At 35.2% G+C, this 22,110-nt stretch overlaps 3 protein-coding genes across 4 annotated transcripts; 1 reads left to right on the top strand and 2 right to left on the bottom strand.

Moving 5' to 3' along the window:
* Positions 1 to 2,811: 2,811 nt before the first annotated feature.
* On the bottom strand, positions 2,812 to 6,571 carry LOC145087319 (transmembrane and coiled-coil domain-containing protein STS1-like). 2 transcript variants are annotated; one of them, XM_079025258.1, is made up of 15 exons: positions 6,228 to 6,570; positions 5,995 to 6,073; positions 5,334 to 5,897; positions 5,089 to 5,254; positions 4,846 to 4,998; positions 4,662 to 4,759; positions 4,315 to 4,406; positions 4,178 to 4,248; positions 3,939 to 4,074; positions 3,794 to 3,853; positions 3,642 to 3,721; positions 3,471 to 3,547; positions 3,322 to 3,392; positions 3,145 to 3,202; positions 2,812 to 3,046 (listed from the first exon to the last, which is right to left on the bottom strand). In XM_079025258.1, exons 1-15 carry the CDS (start codon positions 6,443 to 6,445, stop codon positions 2,924 to 2,926), a joined length of 2,046 nt encoding a protein of 681 aa, XP_078881384.1. In that variant the 5' UTR covers positions 6,446 to 6,570; the 3' UTR covers positions 2,812 to 2,923. The 2 variants fall into 2 exon arrangements, 1 of the variants encoding a protein (XP_078881384.1); XR_013700771.1 differs by lacking the exons at positions 2,812 to 3,046; positions 3,145 to 3,202 and having other exon boundaries at positions 3,330 to 3,392; positions 3,642 to 3,704; positions 6,228 to 6,571.
* A 999-nt stretch (positions 6,572 to 7,570) lies between these two features.
* Positions 7,571 to 8,377, top strand: LOC145089770 (uncharacterized). The gene has a single exon (XM_079028166.1). The coding sequence runs from the start codon at positions 7,571 to 7,573 to the stop codon at positions 8,375 to 8,377; it is 807 nt and encodes a 268-aa protein (XP_078884292.1).
* Positions 8,378 to 8,922: 545 nt separating this feature from the next.
* Positions 8,923 to 16,348, bottom strand: LOC145087318 (uncharacterized). The gene is made up of 10 exons (XM_079025257.1): positions 15,688 to 16,348; positions 15,420 to 15,499; positions 13,951 to 14,138; positions 12,987 to 13,860; positions 12,775 to 12,902; positions 12,635 to 12,694; positions 12,477 to 12,527; positions 12,272 to 12,342; positions 11,900 to 12,051; positions 8,923 to 11,818 (listed from the first exon to the last, which is right to left on the bottom strand). The coding sequence occupies exons 1-10, from the start codon at positions 15,978 to 15,980 to the stop codon at positions 9,192 to 9,194; spliced, it is 4,524 nt and encodes a 1,507-aa protein (XP_078881383.1). The 5' UTR covers positions 15,981 to 16,348; the 3' UTR covers positions 8,923 to 9,191.
* Between the last annotated feature and the right edge of the window lie 5,762 nt (positions 16,349 to 22,110).

The following is a 22,110-nucleotide window of genomic DNA, read 5'->3' as shown; positions in this document are numbered from 1 at the left end:
CCAACTCTATGAACCCTCAGGCTCTGTCTCTGTGAACCTTCCGGTTCTAACTCTGTAGCATGCACAATATAAATCACATAGAATAATGCAGTGCAACACATAACACATACATAACAAACAACACTGTATCACATAACTCTAATTACCTACTCAAGATAAAGTATAGTGAAAAGACTCACCTCGCGTATCTCGGTAACTCGTAAATCCCTGAAATCACTAGTGCTCGATCACCCGAGCTATAGTCCTCCTATAACACAAATACATCCCTAATTAACACTTTCCACACTAGGGTTGACTAACTCTATCAAGTCAACATCGGTCAACTCTGGTCAACGGTCAACGGTCAACCCAACTCACCGAGTCTGGCGTGGACTCGCCGAGTGCCTTCAGGGACCCGATTCCTCTGAATCCCCTTCCGACTCACCGAGTCACTCACCCAACTCGGTTCCTCAACCCCAGGTTCGAAAACACGGAACCACTCGCTCCAACTCGTCGAGTCTGCCAATGGACTCGACGAGTGCATTCCATGCACAACCCCAAACGACCTTCTAAGGTCAGATCTGTTCCACTAACTCATAGATCTAGTCTTTCCAAGCTTATTCATCACGTAAAGTCTATGTCTTGGGGCTCATATCACACCTATTGACTCATAAATGGTGTTTTAACTTCAAACATAATGATCCCAAACCAAAACCTCCATAGACTCATATAAAGCTTGGACAAAGAGGCACTTTGGACCTCCATGGGTCCAGATCCAGAACCTCGCTCGATTAAGGGACCATGGGAGCACTAGATATAGTCACAAAAGGGCTCAATAAGCCCTAAATCAACATGAACATCACCTCAACAGAAAATGGTTCGAAAACAGTACCTCAAACGTGATGTTCTGGACCTCAGATCTTCAGGAAGTTAATCCTCTTGCTTCCTCTTGGCTATAGCTTCCTTTCCCTTGCTAGACAACACCACCAAGGTCAACAATGGCTCCTTCTCTCAATCCAAACACTCAAGCTCACTAGGGTTTCGCTCTGGGGGCTGGTGAGCACAAATGACGGCCATAAGGCCCTTTAAATAGGCCCCAAACCCGAGAAATTAGGGTTTCATTAAACAGCGCGGACTCGCCGAGTCCACCAATGCGACTCGTCGAGTCCGGTCATTAATCCGGGTGAGAAATCGCGTCTCTACTCAGCGAGTCTACGCACCAACTCGCCGAGTCCTCTCACAAAACTCGAAATAAAAGTGAATAAATACAATACCTGAAATTTCGGATGTTACAATATATATATATATATATATATATATATATATATATATATATATATATATATATATATATATATATATATATATATATGTTTAGGTTCTATAGAAAACAAAAAAAAACCCTAAAAATGCATAAAAAAACACTTAGAGATCACAAATTTTTTTAATAAAAAATCACAGGCTTTTGTTAAAATTCGCTAAAAAAAATAAAAAATCAATTTTTTTTTTGTAAAAATTTTTTTTTTTTTTCAAAAAAAATTTCACCGATTTTGTATAAAAAGCTGCGATTTTTTCAAAAAAAAGTTTTGTGATCTCTAAGTATTTTTTTTATGCATTTTTTTTTATTTTTAAGGTTTTTTTTTTCCAAATATATATATATATATATATATATATATATATATATATATATATATATATATATATATATATATATATATATATATATATATAACCTCCAGTCAGGTGTAACCCTCATAGTTTTGTAAACTTGGTTTATGAATACTTGTAATAGTGACTTGGGTTATAAATGTTATTAGAGTGAAGCATGTTGGAACACTTTGTGAAAGTTATCCTTGACAAACTAAAAACGTAACCAAAAAAGTATTTGCTCTACCTTCGCCACCGATTATGGCAACATACTTATGTTTTGTGTCATCTCCTTCTAAAACACCTCTATATTTACAAAACCATTACTTTTAACTTTAAGTTCATCGTAGGAACTACTTTATGACACTCACTTCAACTGAAATATGAGGAATAATAATGTAAACATACATTTTAGCATTAGTAACACATAGCCTTCATTTCTACACATAAGAGTTTCGTTAAGAGATGAAGAAGTTAGAAATTGTTAGTCTCTAACTCGTTTGATTACATAAGAAAGAATGTCTTTCTAGACTAGTTGGTGACAATTTGTAAGTCGGATTGTCATATCTTATCTTTGTTCATTCATGATCAACCAGATGATTATTGCAAGTTTCAAGATCTTACGAGTCAAGTAACAGCTTCATCTAATGAAAGATCCATCATTGGCCTTCTCCATAAGATCCTGTAAGGTGATATCCTCATATTTGATAGTACAAAGGAAATATTCTCGGATGCATGCTATGTAACTGAAGCGATTCGATCATGTGAGTCATGTGTTTTACTGTCTATAAAAGACATCATCCAATGACATAAAAAATTGTTGGTGATCCTAAAACACACAAATTCTTAGGGGACAGCATTCTTTGTGAGGATTGATGAATTGGTTTTTTACACTTTTATAGGATTAAAGGTGTGAAAAATCAAGTGTGTTCTTGATCTTATTGGGCTTAACCTCGGTATTGTATTTTCTTCAAATATTTTGCTATGTGTGTATTTAAAAACCTTCAATATAAACAGACTTCCTCAACAATGATTCACCAATTTATAACCATGGATTTAAAAATATTCGGTCCAATTAGTTCATAGGGAACAAATTGTTGAATTCAATCCTTTGTTAGCAAGCGTTGCTCATTCCGATTATTCCTTATCTACACTTGAGATTATTTTATTCTTATTACAATGCTCTTAAAGCATTAAAGTATATATTTAATTAAACATTCTATCAACAAAAAAAAAATGATACTTTACATTAAAACGTTTGTGGACATCTACCAACTGTACATTTAGGAATATCGGCTTAAGTTATATTGCGATTTATTTTAAAAACCGGATAATATGTTTCTAATTCCAAACGATCAAGTATCTCCTGTGTAGCCCATAAATAAGATGAATGCCCATCAATCAGTTCTGTAACATCAACCTGTTAACACAGCACAAAACAAAAATTAAATACCATTTTATATTTATAATAAAAACCACATTAAACAAAAATAATATTAATAAATTAACCAAACTCACATTCTCAATTCCAGGAATATCCACAGCCTGAATTCCAGCTAATCCTTGTGTCAGGAGACTGTAGTGTTGTTTAACCATATAATTAAATTCCAGGTTTGATATGTATTTTTAAATATATTTATTGATAGTAATAATAATTTTCCATATTATAAATTTGAAAGATTCAACAATACATACCTTGCACGAAAGGCTACTCCTAACATCCAATCGTTTGTGGAGTAAGCATTTATCAATCTCCCAGACACTACCTAAAAAACAAAAAAAGTTTTATTAAATATAATTTTCCATATTTTAAGTTCAGCAATATATTATAATATTATATATACCTTTCTTACAGCTCCCCAATTTTCACCTTGTATAGAAACAGGTGCACCAAGTAGAACTACTCTTTCCACAAGTCCATCTGGAAATGGAAATTTTAATTAATATTTAATAATACCAAAAAATCCACTACAAAGTACAAACAAGAAACCTGATTCCATGGAATTAGCAATTACCATGTCCAGTTTCTGCTAGATGCTGAAGACATTTGAAGATAGCACGTGCTCCAAGTGAGAAACCTATTAGTGTCACAGGCCTGAAATTTATAATTACAAATTTACAATCTTTTATTCCAAGTTTATAAATTTTATAATCGAGTAAACCTAACCTGTTGCCTTGCAATCCCTTGATCAACACTTCAGCAAGCAGCTTTCCAGCCTTGTCAGATCTGAAGGGAAACTGAAAGTTGTAAACTTGTAATGTGGAATTTAAAAATAATAATAATAATAATATAAAATTATAAAAAAGAAAACCTGTTGACAGCGATTGTCCATTTGCTGTCAATAAAACTGGTTAATGAAAGTAAAGTTGCAGGCCAGGCTAAAGCTGCTAAAAGAGAGCTTAATACAGTCAGCATTGCACCTTGTCTCATCAACTCCATTGCAAGACCTGGATCATATCAATTCCATTATCATATCAAAAAATTAAATTATAAGCTAACTATTTAGTTTTTATATTAATAATTATTTTCAAAGGTTGAATAATTAATTACTTGATGAAAGCCAGTCCTGAATTGCAGTGCTTACAGCAATCAAATGCTTAGATTCCCATTGCAATGCATACCTGAAGAAATAATGCTATTGAATAATAAAACCAAAAAAGTTTGTAAAAAATTGATCTTCGTCATACCTTTCCATGTTATCAAGTTGATCTTCCCAAGGCCTTATAAAATCTTGCTCCTCAAAGACAAATCCTGACACCAATATCTCAACTGCCAACCTCTGTTACTTAACACAAGGTTTATGAGAAAATATAGTTACAATATACTTTAGGGAATTAAAAACTAAGGCTCTATGTCACATGTGACCCTTATAGTTTTACCCATTTACCCTTTTGACCATTCTTTCAAACAAGGCGAGTTTGCCACTTAACTTGATGATTTTGTATTTATTTGGTCATTGTAACCTTTAATGGTCACATATTATATGACACAAACCCAAAAGATATTTATAAAAAAAAAATACAAAAAAACTCACGCCTTGGTTATGATTGTCCCCTATGGTTTTGAACTCAAATTCATCAATACTTCCTGTCCTTCTAGCCATTTTTGTCCCTGTAAGTCCAGCTCCAGCAGCTGTAACAATCACACTTACAGATTTACTTATTATTTCCAGAAGAAAAAAAAATTGTAACTCTAATAAATCTTTATTCTTTATCCACCTCCAAATGAAGCAGCCACTGCAACAGAACCTGCAACACTTCCTGCAGCTGTAGCAACAGCAGCAAAACCACCAGCTCCAATCACTGGTATAATTGCACCTAATGTTGGTGCTATAGCACTAAATCCTGCAGCAATTGCTGGAGCAGCTAAACCTGTTGAAAATATAATTTTCCATTATACAGATAAAACATTAATTTACTAAAAGATTTAAAAATTTTGGGATGTTATAACTATAACTATACCACCAGTAATCGCCATTAAAGTTCCACCAGTTAAAGCAGCAGCTCCAATAATACCTCCACGTCTCCACTTAGCCCACATGCTTTTTGGTGCTTGCTCCTCTTCCTTTGCTTCTTCTTGTTTCAATATAGCCATTGCAGATAAAGCCACTATAATCTCAATCGCTTCCTGAAGTGACAAAAACGCCCTCTTGGAATGTGGAACAGAAATCAAAAGAATGATTTTAGGAAAACAAAAACTAACTAACCACTTTGATCCATTTGAGGTCAAACCATGTTGTTAACAACCGTAAAGCAGCACGATGTCTAGCATCATAACCTTTTTTCTGTCTCTTAGATTTGCTGTTATTATCTTCGGGTAAATCTGCCAGACAAGCTGAAAGAAGCTCATATAGGACTGTTACTTTTCTTCCATAACCAAGCATCTTCACCTCTTCAATAGGCTGTTCTACAGTGACACTGGTGGATTCAATAGCCACTTCTTTAGTCTCCTGTTCAATTTTAGGGGAATTGCAATCTTTTTCCTCTTCTGTTTTCATCTTGTTTTCAAGTTCAGATTTTAAATGGGAATTGGAATCTTTTTCCACTTCTGTTTTCATCTTGTCTTCAAGTTCAGATTTTGAATCGCTACTGGCAAACTTCTCCTGCCAATCATTTGCATATGCACGTTGCTTCTCTTTTCTCCATTTATAATCCTCGGGAGTTATTTCTATACTTGCCACCATGGCATCGACTGCATTGGATAAAGCAAGTTCCTGGTCTGATACTTCTGAAGAAACATCACTACCTTCTTCCCCGAGTAATCTTAAGAACTGTAAATTATCAATAATGGCTGTCATAAGTAAGGGAAGTGTATGGTTGTTAAGGTGATTGTGTTTAAAGTATTTCGTGTATTATAAAGTCACATACAGCTCCAACATGGCGACTTGGAGAAGAACCAGCTGTTTCCTCTAAGCCATACCAAGCTGATTTGTCGATATCTAGAAACCTGTTGTTGACAAAATTTGTTATATGTAACAAAATCGCCATCACAAGAACTTATAGTACAACTGTTATCTCTTAATTAGCAGATAAGATTTTGCAGTGGCTACGATTAGAATTGCAGTATGAATGATGTTTGATAAAATAAGTCGGACTAAAACCTGAAAATAGGGCGGAGCAGACCACACGACTCGTTGACCCATAGCTGAGGATCTTCGCTGACCGAATCGGTACTGCTTGCATTGCTACCACGTTCTTCGGTTAGTTCATCGGAGGAGGACCCTAACGGAAAGGTTTGGTGAATCTGCGTTTGGTTTAGGGCCAACCCGAATAAAGCTCCGGCGGCATACCTCTGCGTCTGGGTTAACGTCGACGGCATTTTGACGCCGGAACTCGAACAGATTATCAAACTTGAGTGTGTGTCCGCTGATTTGGTCGGAAGTTTGGTGCACTGATCGGTTTGATTTTCTCTTTGTTTTCTGGATTTTCAACTCGTCGGCAAAGACTCGTGATCCACCGTTTTAATTGAGAGAATCAGAGAATGAGTGAGTTACATTAATAGTCCCTTGTTATTTCCTAATATGCACTTTTTGTCCTCCAACTTTGAAGATCATACTAACCAGTACCCACACTTGAATTAACTATTTTGTTACATTTTGCTTTCAATTTCAAAGTTCCAAGTGCATGATAGATCATCCTTAACTTTTAATTTACTCAATAGGCCAATTAATTTTTCTTTCGCTCTTATTACACTAGGAGTTGATTTCAATCAAATAATTCTTGATTTTAATCGGATAATTCTGTCATAGTAGACATCATGTCACCATCAGTAAACGAACATATCTTTTGACCCTCAAACTCCCGTCCCATTTGTGTCATGAGAATCAAAAACATTATTTATTGATCTATTAACTACAATTAAAATATAAACAATCCAAAAAGTAAATGGGATGTTATGTTGGGTTAATCGGATTCAAGTCTTAGGGTTTTTTTTAGGAAAGTTGCATTTGAGTAGTTTTCAATTTCTTTAGTATAAGTAGGAGCATGTGTGGTTCTTTTGTTTCAATGCAATTCCAGTAACTTCGTGATCAAGTATCTTCCTCTTTTTTCTTTTCTTTTTTGTCCCTGTTTAAGTTCACACTTGCAAGTTGCAATATCAAATTTGTTTATTGTTTTTTTGCGCTTACACTTGGTATCAGAGCGGTTTTACACTTGGTATTAAAGCGGTTTCGTTGAAGGGGGTGTGATTCGAGGTTGATTATAAGCAACCTCGGTTTCTTTTAATCAGGCTTGTAAGAGACTAACCGGAGGCGCGGAATAAACAGACGGGAAGACGTCAAAATGAGTGGCTTTGATTTGGTTCGTTTTTGTGGGTGACGGGAAACGGTAAAGGTGGTTGTGACCTTCTCTTGTTGTCCGGTGGAAGAGTGTTCTCGGAACAAGTTTGATTAAAGAGGTCGGGGTTAAGGAGAAAAGGACGGCGTTGGTTAAAGAAGAAGGTTCGATGACATATCAAGTTCCGATTCTGACTCCAACGAATTATCCGGTGTGGGCGGTCAAAGTCAAGTCGATTATTGATGCACACAACATATGGGAGACGGTCGAACCAAATGCGTTAGGTGAAGCATCGGATCAAAAGAAGTCAAAACAAGCTCTTGCCTTTTTGTTTCAAGCGATACCTGAAGACATGGTGTTGCAAATGGCGAGTTACACCGACCTAAAGCAAGTGTGGGATTGGCTAAAAACACGGTATTTAGGAGTGGACCTGGTGAGAACGGCTCAACTTGCAACCTTAAAAAGGGAGCTTGAAAGTTTACACATGAAGGAGGGTGAAACGGTTGATGATTTTGTGACGAAATTATCTGGTTTAGCGTCAAAAGTAAGGAGTCTTGGTGACAAGCTTGAAGAAGTCGATTTGGTGAAAATGTTACTTGATTCGATGCCTAAGTCGTTTCTTCAAATCGTGGCTTCAATAGAGCAATGTTTCGAGTTGGATTCAATGTTATTTGATGAAGCGGCTGGTAGATTGAAGGCATACGAGGAGCGTATAAGAGGAACCGAGAAAGTGGAGGACACTCAAGGTGAGTTGTTGTTGACTAGTGAGGAAAAATCACATGTTTGTAAGCATTGTGGCAATGGAAGTTCAAATCGGGATGACTTTGAACGTGGCCGTGGAAGAGGTCGGGGGTCGGGAGAAGTCGAGGTGGTAATCAATGTGTCCGGGATAAAAGTCACGTTAGATGTTACAAATGTGGTGATTTTGGTCACTATAAAAACAAGTATCCTAAATGGGAAAAAGAAGCGGGTCTAATCGAACCGACAGTATTTTGAACAAGTGGTATGACCAATCCGATTAAAGAGGTAATTGTTGGGTTAATCGGATTCAAGTCTAGGGGTTTTTTCAGAAAGTTGCCTTTTATTAGGAGTCGGTCTTTTATTTTATTGTTTTAGAAGTTTGAGTAGTTTTCAATTTCTCTTTAATGCATGAGTCTTTCTTTTGTTTTAATGCAGTTCAAGTAACTTCTTGCTCAAGTATCTTCCTCTTTTTTCTTTTCTTTTATGTCCCTGTTCACACTTGCAACTTTGCAACATCAAATTTGTTTATTGTTTTTATTGCGCTTACATATTAATTAATATGATAACATTTCTCTAAAAAATTAGTCGGTCTGTTTTAAGTCAAGGATTTAGAACTTAGAAGGTTGGCTAAACACTTGAAAGCAACTTTCAATCCTTTTGGCTGGTTTCATTTTTCTATTTATATATTTGATATCTAGGAGATACAATATAAACCCAATTCTAAGTAAATTGATCAAACTTGTCACATATCTGATATCTAAATAGACAACACAAAAGAAAGACCACAGAAAAGCTTCCACCCAAACCTGTCCATAGTTTGGGTGATATTATCGAATGCAAAAAGCATCATTGAGATCAAACAACGATATCAATGGCTCAATTTGTTGTACAACAAGTGACTAACTTGAGTAAATTGAATCATAGGCAAGAGTCACAACTCCCAAAATATAGACAGCAGACACCATAATCACTACTACATTATATATTGATTATACAAAAAAACACGTCACCATTTCAATCATTACCACCTCCTCCCAAAATCCAAAATATTACCTCTCTTGTTGGTGTAGATAGCTGCATGAAGATCCCTTCTTGCACCTCCCACTCTCATAAAATTTACATATACGCTGCCCTTTTGATGGCGGCGCCCTTGAATAACCACCAGCACCACCGCCGCCGCTGCCGCCACTACTGAATGAAGACTGCCTACCCCATGAAGCTCTACTACTGCTTCTACCATGTCCTGAATCCTCACCATGATGTGTCCTCTCTCTTGGACTGATACTTTTACTGATACTGTTACTGTTGCTGGTACTGTTGCTATATCTGTCCCCCCCACTAGACCTCCTGTGGTGGGAGGAGGACTCCCGCCCTGCATTCACACTCCGGCTATGGGAGGATCTACTTCCGCTGGTGGCTCCCTGAGATGCTCTTCCTGTATACTTTTCTGACCCCATTCTTCGTGAATCCGCGACATCAAATCCCATCGTCAGCGGCAGTGGCAGCGGAAGCAGCGGCGGTTGTGATTGTGGCTGTGGCGGCGGCGGTGGTGGTGGTGGTGCATCCGGCTGGATAAACTCACCTTCTTCCTCCTCCACATCCGGAAACCCACTAAATTTCCTTGCTGCCACCGCTTTTATCCGTTCACCCGGCCAACCTGATACAACGCCTTTCGACTTCCTTCCTCCACGTGATTCCGGCGGTGGTGGAGGCGGAGACAGTGGTGGCGGCGGCGGTGGTGGCAGTGGAAGTATACCGTTTCTTGACTTTTCTTCAACTAGATCGTCTCTTTCTCCCTCGTCAGTTTCAGCCCTAGTGGAATCATTTAAATCGATCATGTCTTGGCGAGGCGGTGGTGGTGGGAGCTCAGAACTGCCCATCTCAGCCCATTTAAACCCCATATGATCGGAATTTGTGGCCGGAATAGCAACAGCTCCGATGGGTTTAGTCTCGAGACCAAATGAGAAGTGATGTGATTGACGATGTAAATGCATATCTGTATCCTGATCAGTCGGGCTGAAATCATCCATGGAACCATTAAACAAATCTTCAAGAAAACTATTCCTTCTAGAAGTCGGAGACGGGACTCCATTCCGGGATTCCATTGCATCAACTTCCGCCAAAAGATCGGAAACGGATTCCTCCGCCAACGTGGCAAACTCAATGGTTTCACCAACACCGAGTCCATGCCATGCTGGCAAACCGTGATACGGTTGTGATGATTGGGGAGGCGATGAATGATGATGCATAATTTGATCCATATTTGTACTACCGACTTGATGATCCAATACTTCTAGAGGCTTTAAAGGAGAAACCGATACCCGGGCCGACCCCCATTCCTCAGGCTTAGGAGGATATCGGCCCCATTCATCACCCGTTTCGGGTAATTGGGCCCCACCAATCACTAAACTTAAAGCAGTACTCCACGTAGGCGGGTTCGGGGTCGGGTTTGGGTTTGGGTTTCCGGAAGGTTGTGCAGACTGTTGTTTGTCTTTTTCATTTTCATGACTTTCCTTCTTCAACAGTTGACTTTGCAAATCCACAAGGGCTTCATCTGCAACAGGAAAAACTTGAGAAACATGCTGATTGATATCAGTATCGGGCCCCTTCGGGCTTGGGCTTGGGCTTGGGCTTGGACTCGAAATGGACATATTTGGGGGGTTACAGTTCAAATTGTAATTATTATCATCGGAATTGGGTAACTTTTCAAGATTGACGGAGTCCATAGCATATGAAGTTTGCGGAACATTGACTTCCTCAATTTGATTATTGACTTTTTCATTGCCGGGCCATGGGTCATTGTAGGGATTATTAAACTGTTGTTGCAATACATCGTTTAGAAGTACAGAATCGGCCTCTCGACCCGCCCATACCCTCATATCATTGGGAAAGTATCCACGGATACTCCATTGATGCAACTGTACCATAGAAAACGGGCCTTGGACGTTTCCACTCGGGTCCCGGTAGTGCCATATGTCATCATTGGGAGATGGGATTTCCAACATGGACAGAAATGAAGAAGGTGTTGATTCCGGTTCAATAGTGGGTAGCGATGAGCTCACACGAGTTTCAATCTTGGATTCCGATACAATGGTGGGTACTGATGACCTCACAGGAGTTTCAATCTTGGATTCCAGTACTACAATGGCAGGTACCGATGACCTCACAGGAGTTTCAATCTTGGATTCCGGTGCAATGGTGGGTAACGATGACGTCACAGGAGTTTCAATCTTGGATTCCGGTACAACAATGGTGGGTAACGATGACGTCACAGGAGTTTCAATCTTGGATTCCGATACAACAATGGTGGGTACCGATGACCTCACAGGAGTTTCAATGTTGGATTCCGGTACTACAACGGTGGGTACCGATGACCTCGCAGGAGTTTCAATCTTGAATTCCGGTACTACAATGGTGGGTAGCGATGAGCTCACATGAGGTTCGGGATTGGATTCCGGGATTGTTGAACCGTTACAATTGACCTCTTTTGGTGGTTCCACCGGGGGATTTGATTCCATCATGTCTTTTTCCATTTCCGATGTCCCTGTAGGCTTGATGGAATCCTCCTCAACGTTGTCTTTGGGTTGATTTTGATCGTTTGAACTTTCGGCTCTCTTTTGAGGAGAGATTGTGTTTGTGCCACTGACCCAAGAAAACTTGGGCTTCTGATGTTCTCCTGGAGATTTTGATGACATTGTTAGTCAAAGTAGGAAGGAAATGAATATGTGAAACTGTAGAAAGGTGTTGAATAACAAACCGTGTTCGTTGTTGAAATACTCTTCAGTGTCATCAGATTCATAATCAGGATTCATTTTTGGATCAGTATGAACCTCTGGGACTTCACGTAATCTGCGTTCACGCTCCTCAGGTGTCTTTAGAAGTTGGAGTTTCTGTAGACATTCTCTAAGAGTGGAATTTGTCAAGGAATTCCAACACTTTTGAGCATTCCAACGGAATTGGAATTCGAGATTCCGTTCCATCGGAATCCTTCAAATTCCATGTTTGATGGATTTTATTATCATTCCTATAATTCAATTCCATATTTTCTTTTTTTTTTTATTAATCTACCAAAAATACCTTTAGTGATATTTAAATAAACAAAAATAAAATTCAATAGACCAAAGGATATCCCTTTTTCTGCCGTTTTTCACTTGCTCGATCGCGAAGATGATTAAGCCGCAACATCTCGGCTTCCATTCTCTAAATTATACAAAATAAGAAAACCAATTAATTAAAGCAACAAATAAAAATATGGTAACATGTACATTTCTACCATAAATAGGCAATAAACAACCTATAAAATCACATTTTTATCTTGAAACCAAATAACTCACATCATCAACCAGAAGTGACTGAAGCGCCATTGCCTTTTCTTGTATCTCACCCTACCACAACCACAACCACAACCACAACCACAACCACAAAACTTGTCATCATCATAATCATCATACACAAAACACAATTTTAAATAAAAATCGGCATAAAAACTTACTACAGTAAAACATCTCACAAGCCCGCATCTTATACTCTCTCTCAACCGTCTGCATTCATCCTAAAAAACCCCCGCTAATTATCAAAGAAAAAAAAAACAATAAACTAATTATTAATTATTATGAAGTGCTAATTAGTCACCTCGGATAATTCTTGATTTGAAATTGTATCAATTGCCACAGTCTCCTTCTTGTCTAAATTTGATACTTCAAGCATAACATCAACTAATTTATCACCAACTTTATAGGGTACATCCGCCTTAGTCGTACCTAATAAATACAATATTGTAAAATTTAGGTGATAATAATAATTCCCACAAATGATGATAAATTAAAAACATTCCATTGCATTACCTACTACTTGCACAAGCCTGTACATATCATCCTTCTGATCACTACCCGATATCCTAATTTGCACAATCGATCCAACAACCTTTTCATGAAACTTTTCACTATCTTCAAAAATTTTCTCCATCAAATTACGCCTCAAGTATATCAGATTCATATTATGCACATCAATCGAAGCATATTCATCCAATTTATTCTGTGTTACACGTTGTTCAGCCTTCCTGTGACTTCTACGTTCCTTGTTACTCACCATCACCATATTATCAGGCTTGCAATCTGCATCCACTTGTTTTACAGATACAGTATTATTCTCAATTGTATTCTTCTGTGAACTATCATCCTCTTTTATATAAAAATGTAACTCCAGAAGCTTTAACATTTCAATATGACCAACACGTGGTTTACCAAAAAGATTCTTTAACCTCGTATCACATATGATTTGGGTTTTCTTTCGTGGGTCCCGCAGATTATTTCTTTTTATGTAATCTAGCAAAAGTGCCTGGACATCAAACTGAGATAACATGGACACGTCACCATTTTTCATGTGTGAAACAAAATCTAGTAACTCTTTGGTTGCCCACTCTTTGGATTCGATTACAGATGGAGTTTCTTTTGTGGGTTCATTAGTTTGCTCAGATGTTTTGCTACTTTTGGAAATATTATTAGCCTCGTGATTTCCAAAAGATGTATCTAATGTAATGCTTCTTCTACCACTGGCACTGATATGTGAAGTTGATTCGATTGAAGGGATTGTTTCGGATCTTTCCCATGGACTTTGAGCTGCTATAATCTCACTAAAAGTTAGAGATAGCTTTCCTTTTAAGTAGTTCCAGTATACCTTGAAAAGATACTCCCAACTAGTCTTGTCATCAAAATCCACCTGGAAAACTTGCAGATGAAAACATATAAGCAAGAATCTTGAATTTTCAATGTAAAATCAAGAATCTTGAAAAAGTATGATTTTGCATACCTTTACTTCCTTCCCTTGTGCGCTGTTTTCAATGAGCGTGATTGTTTTCATGCATATTGAACAAAAGCCTTTATCACCTCTCACACACATAAAGTCAGCCTTTTTACTGCACCCTTTGCACAATGAATAAGTACACGTGTAGCACATATGATATGATGTCTTCTCACATACGCTACAGATATGCCAACCTAAAAGTCATATAAACACAGAGATATTAATGAATCATGAAACCTAGTAACCTACTCAATTAGTGTCTGTAATTAATAGCCGGATAAGTAAAGTCTCAAAGAGATCAAAGGTCAAGGTTACGATTTCCATGTTTGGCTTAATGAATAAGGCAAGACCCCTCCCAAAAAGAATAAAGATTGAATGATTAAATTATATCTACCCCTTGATACCTAATTCATATCTACCTTGCCCAACATGTAATTTTAATTCATGGAAGAGCATCATTTACATTAAAATTAGGAGCTCTGTGTCATTTGTTGTTGTTGTGGACATACAGTAGAACATTGTTGGACATGATACCGAATCTGGCTATAGCATGGGGTTAAACATAAAGGAATTGGCACTTTACAAAGGCATGATCTTCAATAGGAGGTTGTGGAGGTTTAAAATCATGGTGGTGGAGTAGTACATGTCATAGGTACTTTCATATAGGGTTATGCTTTTCATAGAATATTTACCCCCTTTTATCTTAGCCTTATTGTTAGTTCCTGCTTTATGGTTTATTATACATACACCTAATTTATGCTTTATTGCTTGTATATGCTTACCTCATTCATTATGGGATTTTAGGTATTGTTGTTGCTGTGTAGATTTTTTGCATCTCATGATGTCAAGCAGATAATGGTAGTCTCAAAAAAAAAAAAAAAGAGATGCACAATTTGGGTTTGCTAGACCAATACCACATTGAAGATTGAACCACAGAGTACGAAAAAAAAACAAAAAGAAAAACTAATCTAATGCACAAGGTGACAAGGTCTAATTCTGAATGGTAAAGAATAACAATATTGATGGAGAAAATCATTACAATAGATATGACATGTTTAGGCAAACTCTTCAGCCTCCAGAAGTAGGCGTGTGAGAATGGAAATTGAATTTAGGTCAGCCTTGATGAGCTTTAATTAGTATGCCTTCTCCACAGCTCAATAGTTAATTCCATAAGTTAGTTCATTCCTTTTTTAGGACAGTATAATATATGTTAAGCAATTTACAAGAGTGCTCTTGCATGTTTAGTAGTATTACATGACAACAGGGGATTAAAATACATGGAAGGAATGATCCTGGTTAAAAGTATAAGTGGTAATACAGTGTTACACCTACCCTAGGATGAAGGGTGTTAGCAATAGCATAACCTTAAAGCTACAAGACGTGATGTACCATTGAGAGGGGGCAACTTTTGATAATGAAGGAAATGCAAAGAATTACAAAGAGAATAGTGTAACAAACATGAACAGCAAACATACCGCAATTCCATTTAGCTTTGGTTTGAAAAAATGCTTCATCGCGCTTGATACAGGCCGGATGGTATGCCTTTGGACAGCCCCTGCACCCAACAGATAAAGCATAACTAATCTTCATCTTATCATCGATTGACAAAAGTTAATTCTTTGAATGAAAGTACTAATCGCATCATCTCATGCAGTTCTTTCAACAAATGCAGACATTTATCACATCCCCAAAGAACACGAACATAACAGCTGTATGGATGAAGCAAAAGATATGAGCACAAACCGGCGATCGCACAGCACGAGACTCCCACCATCGAAGCAAATAAAACAAACGTCTTCATCCTCATCCTCTTCTTTAATCTTCTTAGCAGACGGCTGGTTGGCCTGAGCCCTAGGCGGCCGCCCTCGCTTCCGCTTCGCCACTTGAGCTCCTCCAACCGCATTACCTACCTCAACCTTCACTCCTCCACCGCCACCATCTGCAACGACACCCACCTGTCCTCCATCAGTTTTCTGAATCGCTTGACTCCGGTCAAGACTTTGACTCTCAGCTCCCGAATTTTGAACTTCCATCATAGAAAATTGAATGACCTAAGCTAAAAATCAGTTCATCGGTTGACCATTAGCAGAGATAATGAAAACCCTAGAGCTTGAAATCGCGTAGTGGTGGTGTTGTAGGAGGTCTGGTTGCGTAGATGCATAGAAATGGATTGGGGGAAGTACGTGATTAGTGGGTCGTTTTCCAAGGGCGAAGTTGGGAGATTTACGAAACCCCAAAAAGAGAGTGCTTGGGAGTAATTGTGACTTGTGAGAGTGTAGATGTTGGGCAGGGTGGGTTTTACCTATCGGAGACACGACTTTATCTGACTAGAGACTAAAGAGAGAACGTCGATCGGAGCTCCGGGGATTCTTTCCGATACTCGGCAACACGTGGACAGATATATATTTTTTTTTCTTTAAAAAAGGAATTATGAGTACACAGATTCTAAAACACCCAATCCGGTTCCATTATACCGTAAAAAAAAGAGTTGCTCACTAAAATATCAATAATATTAATATTAATATTAATATTTAATATTAATTTAATATATATGTAATATAAGAAAACAAATAAATAGCCATGTTAAATGTGAATCCGCGGGTTTTTTTTTTTTTTTTTTTTCTGACAGTAAATTAATTTCAGTGAAACAATTTAGGTCAAATAGGTCAAATGAAATGTTGTCCCTAACATATTTTCGCCAACGTTTTTCCAGTGAACAACGAAAATACATCAACATCAAGTAAATCCACAAGCATATAGCATTTTTATGATCCAAGTAGAAAATATTGTTTTATTTTAAATATCTACTAGTTGTGAGACCTATGTATTATATGAGTTAATTTAAAAAAAAATTAAATATAAATATCAAAATATTTGAATTTATAAGAAAATAAGAAAAATAATAAATTATTATAATTGAAATGTTTTTTATCTTTTAAATTTAAATAAATAAACAAAAGATATTAATGAACTTTAACTTGGAAATTTTGAAATTAAAATGTAAGTTTATTAATGTCATTTATATTCATTTATTAGTATATTTATTGCAATTATTACTTTAAAATATTATATGGAATCCTCTTTAATAAATGAAAGTTTTTTTGCCACATGTCGTCTTCTCCTTTATTTTGACATTTGTCATTTTGTAAGAATTTCAGAAATTTTATTTTCCACTTGTCATTTTTTAAGGATTTCAATTTTCTTAAAATATAATTTCATAAAATTGTTATGGGTTCTATAAGAAAATAAAACCATCATATTAATTTGGTAATAAATTCTTATAAATATTTTAAACAATTTAGTTTCTTTTACAAATTTTCAGAAAATTATGTTATGTTATGTAAAATATTACATTATAAAATATTTCATATTTATATATTGATATTAAAATTTTATTTTTAATAAACTCGTGTAATACACGAATCTTACAGCTAGTAAATTATGATATTTTATTCATGTTTTTATTTTCAATTCACACCCTTTCGGTTTTCATAGTGATTTCAAAACTACATTTTACTTTTTAAAGTTTCAACTTTATCTTCTTATTTAGTTTTTATACAAACTTAATGTTTTAAAATATATACTAAATTTGAAATTTGAAAATCCTCTTTAATAAATGAAGGTTTTTTTTGCCACATGTCATTTTCTCCTTCATTTTGACACTTGTCATTTTGTGAGAATTTTAGAAATTTTATTTTCCACTTGTCATTTTTTAAGGATTTCAATTTTCTTAAAATATAATTCAATAAAATTGTAATGGGCTCTATAAGGAAATAAAATCATCCTATTAATTTAGTAATAAATTCTCATAAATATTTCAAACGATTTAGTTTCTTTTGCAAATTTTCAGAAGATTACATTATGTTATGTAAAGTATTACATTATAAAATATTTCATATTTATATATTGATATTAAAATTTTATTTTTAATAAACTCGTGTAATACACGGGTCTTACACCTAATCATCTTTAATAAATTAAGGTTTTTTTACCACATGTCATCTTCTTCTTAATTTTGACATTTGTCATTTTGTGAGAATTTTACAAATATTATTTTCCACTTGTTATTTTTAGGGATTTCCATTTTCTTAAAATAAAATTTCATAAATTTGTAATGGATTCTATAAGGAAATAAAATCATCCTATTAATTTAGTAATAAATTCTCATAAATACATCAAAGGATTTAGTTTCTTTTGCAAATTTTCAAAAGATTACACTACTTTATATAAAGTATTACATTATAAAATATTTCATATTTATATATTGATATTAAAATTTTATTTTTAATAAACTCGTGTAATACACGAGTCTTACATCTAGTTTAATAAGATAGAAAAATTAATAAATGACATGTGGAAAAAATTAATTCAAAATAACCACAAAAAGACATTTGGTAAATTGAATGGGAGTGTGACATGTGGCAATAAAACATTCATTTATTGATCTTATACATTTACAAATGTATACAAATCTCGCAACATATTTGCAAGTTTATTCGGTTTACTTGGTGTTAGTGTTTAACTTTGCTTAGATGACACACAATTTTAGATCGGAGAGTCAAAGATCATCTATTAAATAACAAATATTCTACGGTTGTTAATATTAATCAACCATAAGTGGTCCAAGTGAATCCTCAACCTATTTGACTCATTTTAACTCTTAAATCATATAGAAAGTGTGGTGACTGAACATCAAGGTAGATGAATAACCTAGCTAGGAGTGTTCGTTTGGATGGATCGGTTCGATCTGATCCAAATAAATCCAAATTGATTTCGGTTTTTTAAATATAGATCCGAATAGTCCAAATAAAATTCAAATTCGATCTGATCCAATCCAATTACAATTCGGTTAGGTCGGTTTTTATAGTTCGGTTTTCAAAAACCAAAACATTTTTGAATGACATATAATTATAATATTATTCAATTTTTACAAAAGAAGCAAAAAAAGATTATTTTGTTGTGATTTAAAATTTATAAACAATTATTAAGAATGTATATTATAGTTTAATATTTAATAGTTCAAAAATGCATATTAGTGTTTTTTATTAAATGAAACTTTTCGAACCTATTTAAAAAAATAAATTATAAAATTAATAAATAGTTATAGTTATATTAAAAATAAATAAGTAATAAAATGTTATTCGGTTTTTTTGGACCATTTGGTTCATATTTTATAAACCAAAACCAATCCGAAATCCAAAATAGTAATTCGGTTTTGATGAAAACCAATCCAAAAATCCGAATATCCGAACCAAATAGTCCAATCGAATTTGTCCAATTGGATAATTCGGTTTTATCCAAACAGTCAACAACCCTAAACCTAACATCCATTTAGGTTTTTATTTATTTATTTATTTATTTATATTATTATTATTATTATTATTATTATTATTATTATTATTATTATTATTATTATTGTTAATACAGTTTCTCGTCTTATATGTTTGTTTTCTATTTTTTCTTCATATTTTATATCCCCTCTCCTTTTCTTTCTCCCCTTTCTGCTATTTGTTGTGACCGTGTCTTGTTTTTACCACCCACTTTGCTTACGTTGCATTGTATTGCCTATTTTACAGGTTCTCGTTTTTTGGCTCATGCGAGAGGTTATCTACGTGACGTCATCACTCTATCTGTGAGGCATGATTGTCAACATCTACCTCCTCCTACCACATCTCAATGGGATTACATGGGTCCATTGTTGTTGTTGTTGTATAACTCTTAGGCATGCATAACCCGTACCTATGATATCAATGGAAATGAAATGATGCCTTCTCGATGTCCCAATGCCAAGTTACAAAGTTTTTGTATGTTAGGGACAATATAATACACAACTCGTATTTTTACAAAATAATAACGCATGGCTCATGTAAATGGTTAGATTACTAAAAAAGCCAAAACAACAACCTACTTTATTAAATCTGATTTTAACGACTCAAAAATCATTTTTAAAGGTTTTAAGTGGTTAAGCTACTTTATAAACTTAATTGCACATGTTTTTTATGCATTTGTATCATCGTTAACACTACTGGATCAAAATTGTCATTTCAGAAACTTCATTTTCAGGCTTTAAAACTTAAAAATGGTTGTTAGCTGGAATTTTTATGCATGCTTTTGCATATGTGATGATATAAATTAATTACTTATCATATTAAAAACTTATTAAGACACATATGTTTAAAAAACAACTAATCCATGGGTGCTTTACAAATTTATTCTTAAATAGTCATTTATACCCTTAAAGCTCATATTCAAACCTTATAATGGATTCAATTAATTTCCAAACAAGGTTAAAACTTCATTAATGATTATAAACCATAACATATGAATCTAACAGTTGATATAGATTTATTTAATGCTAATAATCAAAGTTCTAATGGATTTGAAACAAATTCCAAGCATAAAACAAGTTACAAGTTCATTAATGCTTGATAAATTCCTTATTCACTTGATTGAAGATTTTCATCATTATGATTTGAACAATGTAGCCATGATATTACTTCTACACTTTATTACGAACCTAATTCAATATTGGAAATTGAAATCATTAATCTCGCATAAAGTGTAACACCCACTTTTACGTATGAGTTAATTTCAAGATTATTCAAATTAATTGTGGAGTTAGGGTTCTTGCACGAGCGTGACACAAATCTTTAATGTCGTGGTGATGGCCACGTTGATAAGTTGTGGCGCGGTCCTTGCCTTAATCGCATTGCAGCGCCGAAATTGCACAAAATCATAGGTCTCGGGTTTTGGGCCCTATTTAAGGAATGTGATGATTATGCTTTTCATCTTACCTTTATCCTCCATTCTCATAACAAAAACCCTAGCCTACTTCCTCCTTCTCCATTCGTTTTAGCTTTTTGGATGATCTTTGTATGCCTTTGAAGAAGTTGATTGCGTATTTGGTGTCAAGTGGAAGCAAACCCTGAAGTTGCTATCTTTCTATGACCCTTCCCATGCTCTGAAAGTATTTAAGTTCAAGCCTTATAGCCATGCATTCTAGATTTAGGATTTTAGCTATTTTGGTCCCTTTTGGCAAGGTTTCTTAAGATTTTGGAAAACTCTAGATCCTTTTCTTGTTTTGTATGATCGTATGGACTCTTTGTGATGAATTAAGTCCATGATTGTCCTTCCTTTTGATCTATACAAGAAGTTATTCCATTTTTTGGTTCATTTTTAACCTAAAATGAGAAATATTGGTTTTTAGAACATGCAAATTGATAAAGTTGGAAACTTTATCCATTAAAACCTTATTTCCTTGAGATTTTGAGAGTTTAAGCATTGATCTGAAGGGATTAAGTGCTTAACTCATATATGGATTCTACCTCGAAAACCACAACATCGCTAAGGATATATGTTGGGATGTGTCGTAACGCGGGATATAAATATAACTCATGACTTATCCACGATGCGACCAACATCTAGTTTGCAGCGTGTTTACCCATTGACCGTCAACTTTTTGACCAGTTTGATTTTTGGTCAAACTATAATGGATTTAAGTAATTAACTAAGGATTGATCTCATATAAGTATCAGGTGCTTTGTGCTAGTTGTTTGTTACAGAGACTGTTGTTGAGTTTCTTTTATTTAGCTCGGATGAGTTTTCTCAAAACAGTATGTATGACATTGTATGTCTAGTGTGATAGGTTGTATGAATAATGATAAGACATAGTTGTGTGTTTGGGTTGGTTAGCCTATTTGTTGGATATATATATATGTTGGGATCTGCCACGACGCAAAAGTTGAATGGGACTCATGATTGTTTTGTCATGACTTGTCCGGTATGCAACCGACATATAGTCCACAACGCGGTTACCTGTTGGTCGTTGAATTTTGTTGAAAATAGTGTCCAAGGTCATTATTTTTTGGTAATATTTCTATTTTCTAATAATAACATTGTCATTTTGGGTTGCCCTCATAGCCTAGATTAAGCATAATAAACAAAGGAGATATCTTTTTTGTTAATTTATAATATTTTAATAATATAATTGGAAATTATTTTGAAAATTAATTAAATAGATTTAATAAATTAAAATGGTTGAATATTAATTTTTTAAATGATAACTAATTGGAATATTCTAGAACCCTTAAGTATAAGAGAAAAGTCGAAAATCACTTCATCCCAAATGGGAAAGTAGGTGAATTTTGAAATTCACTACAGACCACA

This window comes from Lactuca serriola, chromosome 2 (assembly GCF_051521515.1).
Source record: "Lactuca serriola cultivar US96UC23 chromosome 2, Lser_US96UC23_V15, whole genome shotgun sequence".
NCBI lineage: Eukaryota > Viridiplantae > Streptophyta > Magnoliopsida > Asterales > Asteraceae > Lactuca > Lactuca serriola.
Note: the sequence above shows the minus strand (reverse complement) of the source record. Positions and strands in the feature narration are given on the sequence as shown.

Excerpts from the sequence above, each read along its gene's own strand:
- LOC145087319 (XM_079025258.1), bottom strand. The coding sequence starts at position 6,445 with ATGCCGTCGACGTTAACCCAGACGCAGAGGTATGCCGCCGGAGCTTTA. Across the intron at positions 3,854-3,938 it reads TGGACAATCGCTGTCAACAG|ATCTGACAAGGCTGGAAAGC; the intron begins GTTTTCTTTTTT and ends GTTTCCCTTCAG. Across the intron at positions 3,047-3,144 it reads ATATTCCTGGAATTGAGAAT|GTTGATGTTACAGAACTGAT; the intron begins GTGAGTTTGGTT and ends CTGTGTTAACAG.
- LOC145089770 (XM_079028166.1), top strand. The coding sequence starts at position 7,571 with ATGACATATCAAGTTCCGATTCTGACTCCAACGAATTATCCGGTGTGG.
- LOC145087318 (XM_079025257.1), bottom strand. The coding sequence starts at position 15,980 with ATGATGGAAGTTCAAAATTCGGGAGCTGAGAGTCAAAGTCTTGACCGG. Across the intron at positions 15,500-15,687 it reads CTCGTGCTGTGCGATCGCCG|GGGCTGTCCAAAGGCATACC; the intron begins GTTTGTGCTCAT and ends TGTTGGGTGCAG. Across the intron at positions 12,052-12,271 it reads GAAAAACGGCAGAAAAAGGG|TCTTAGAGAATGTCTACAGA; the intron begins ATATCCTTTGGT and ends GACAAATTCCAC.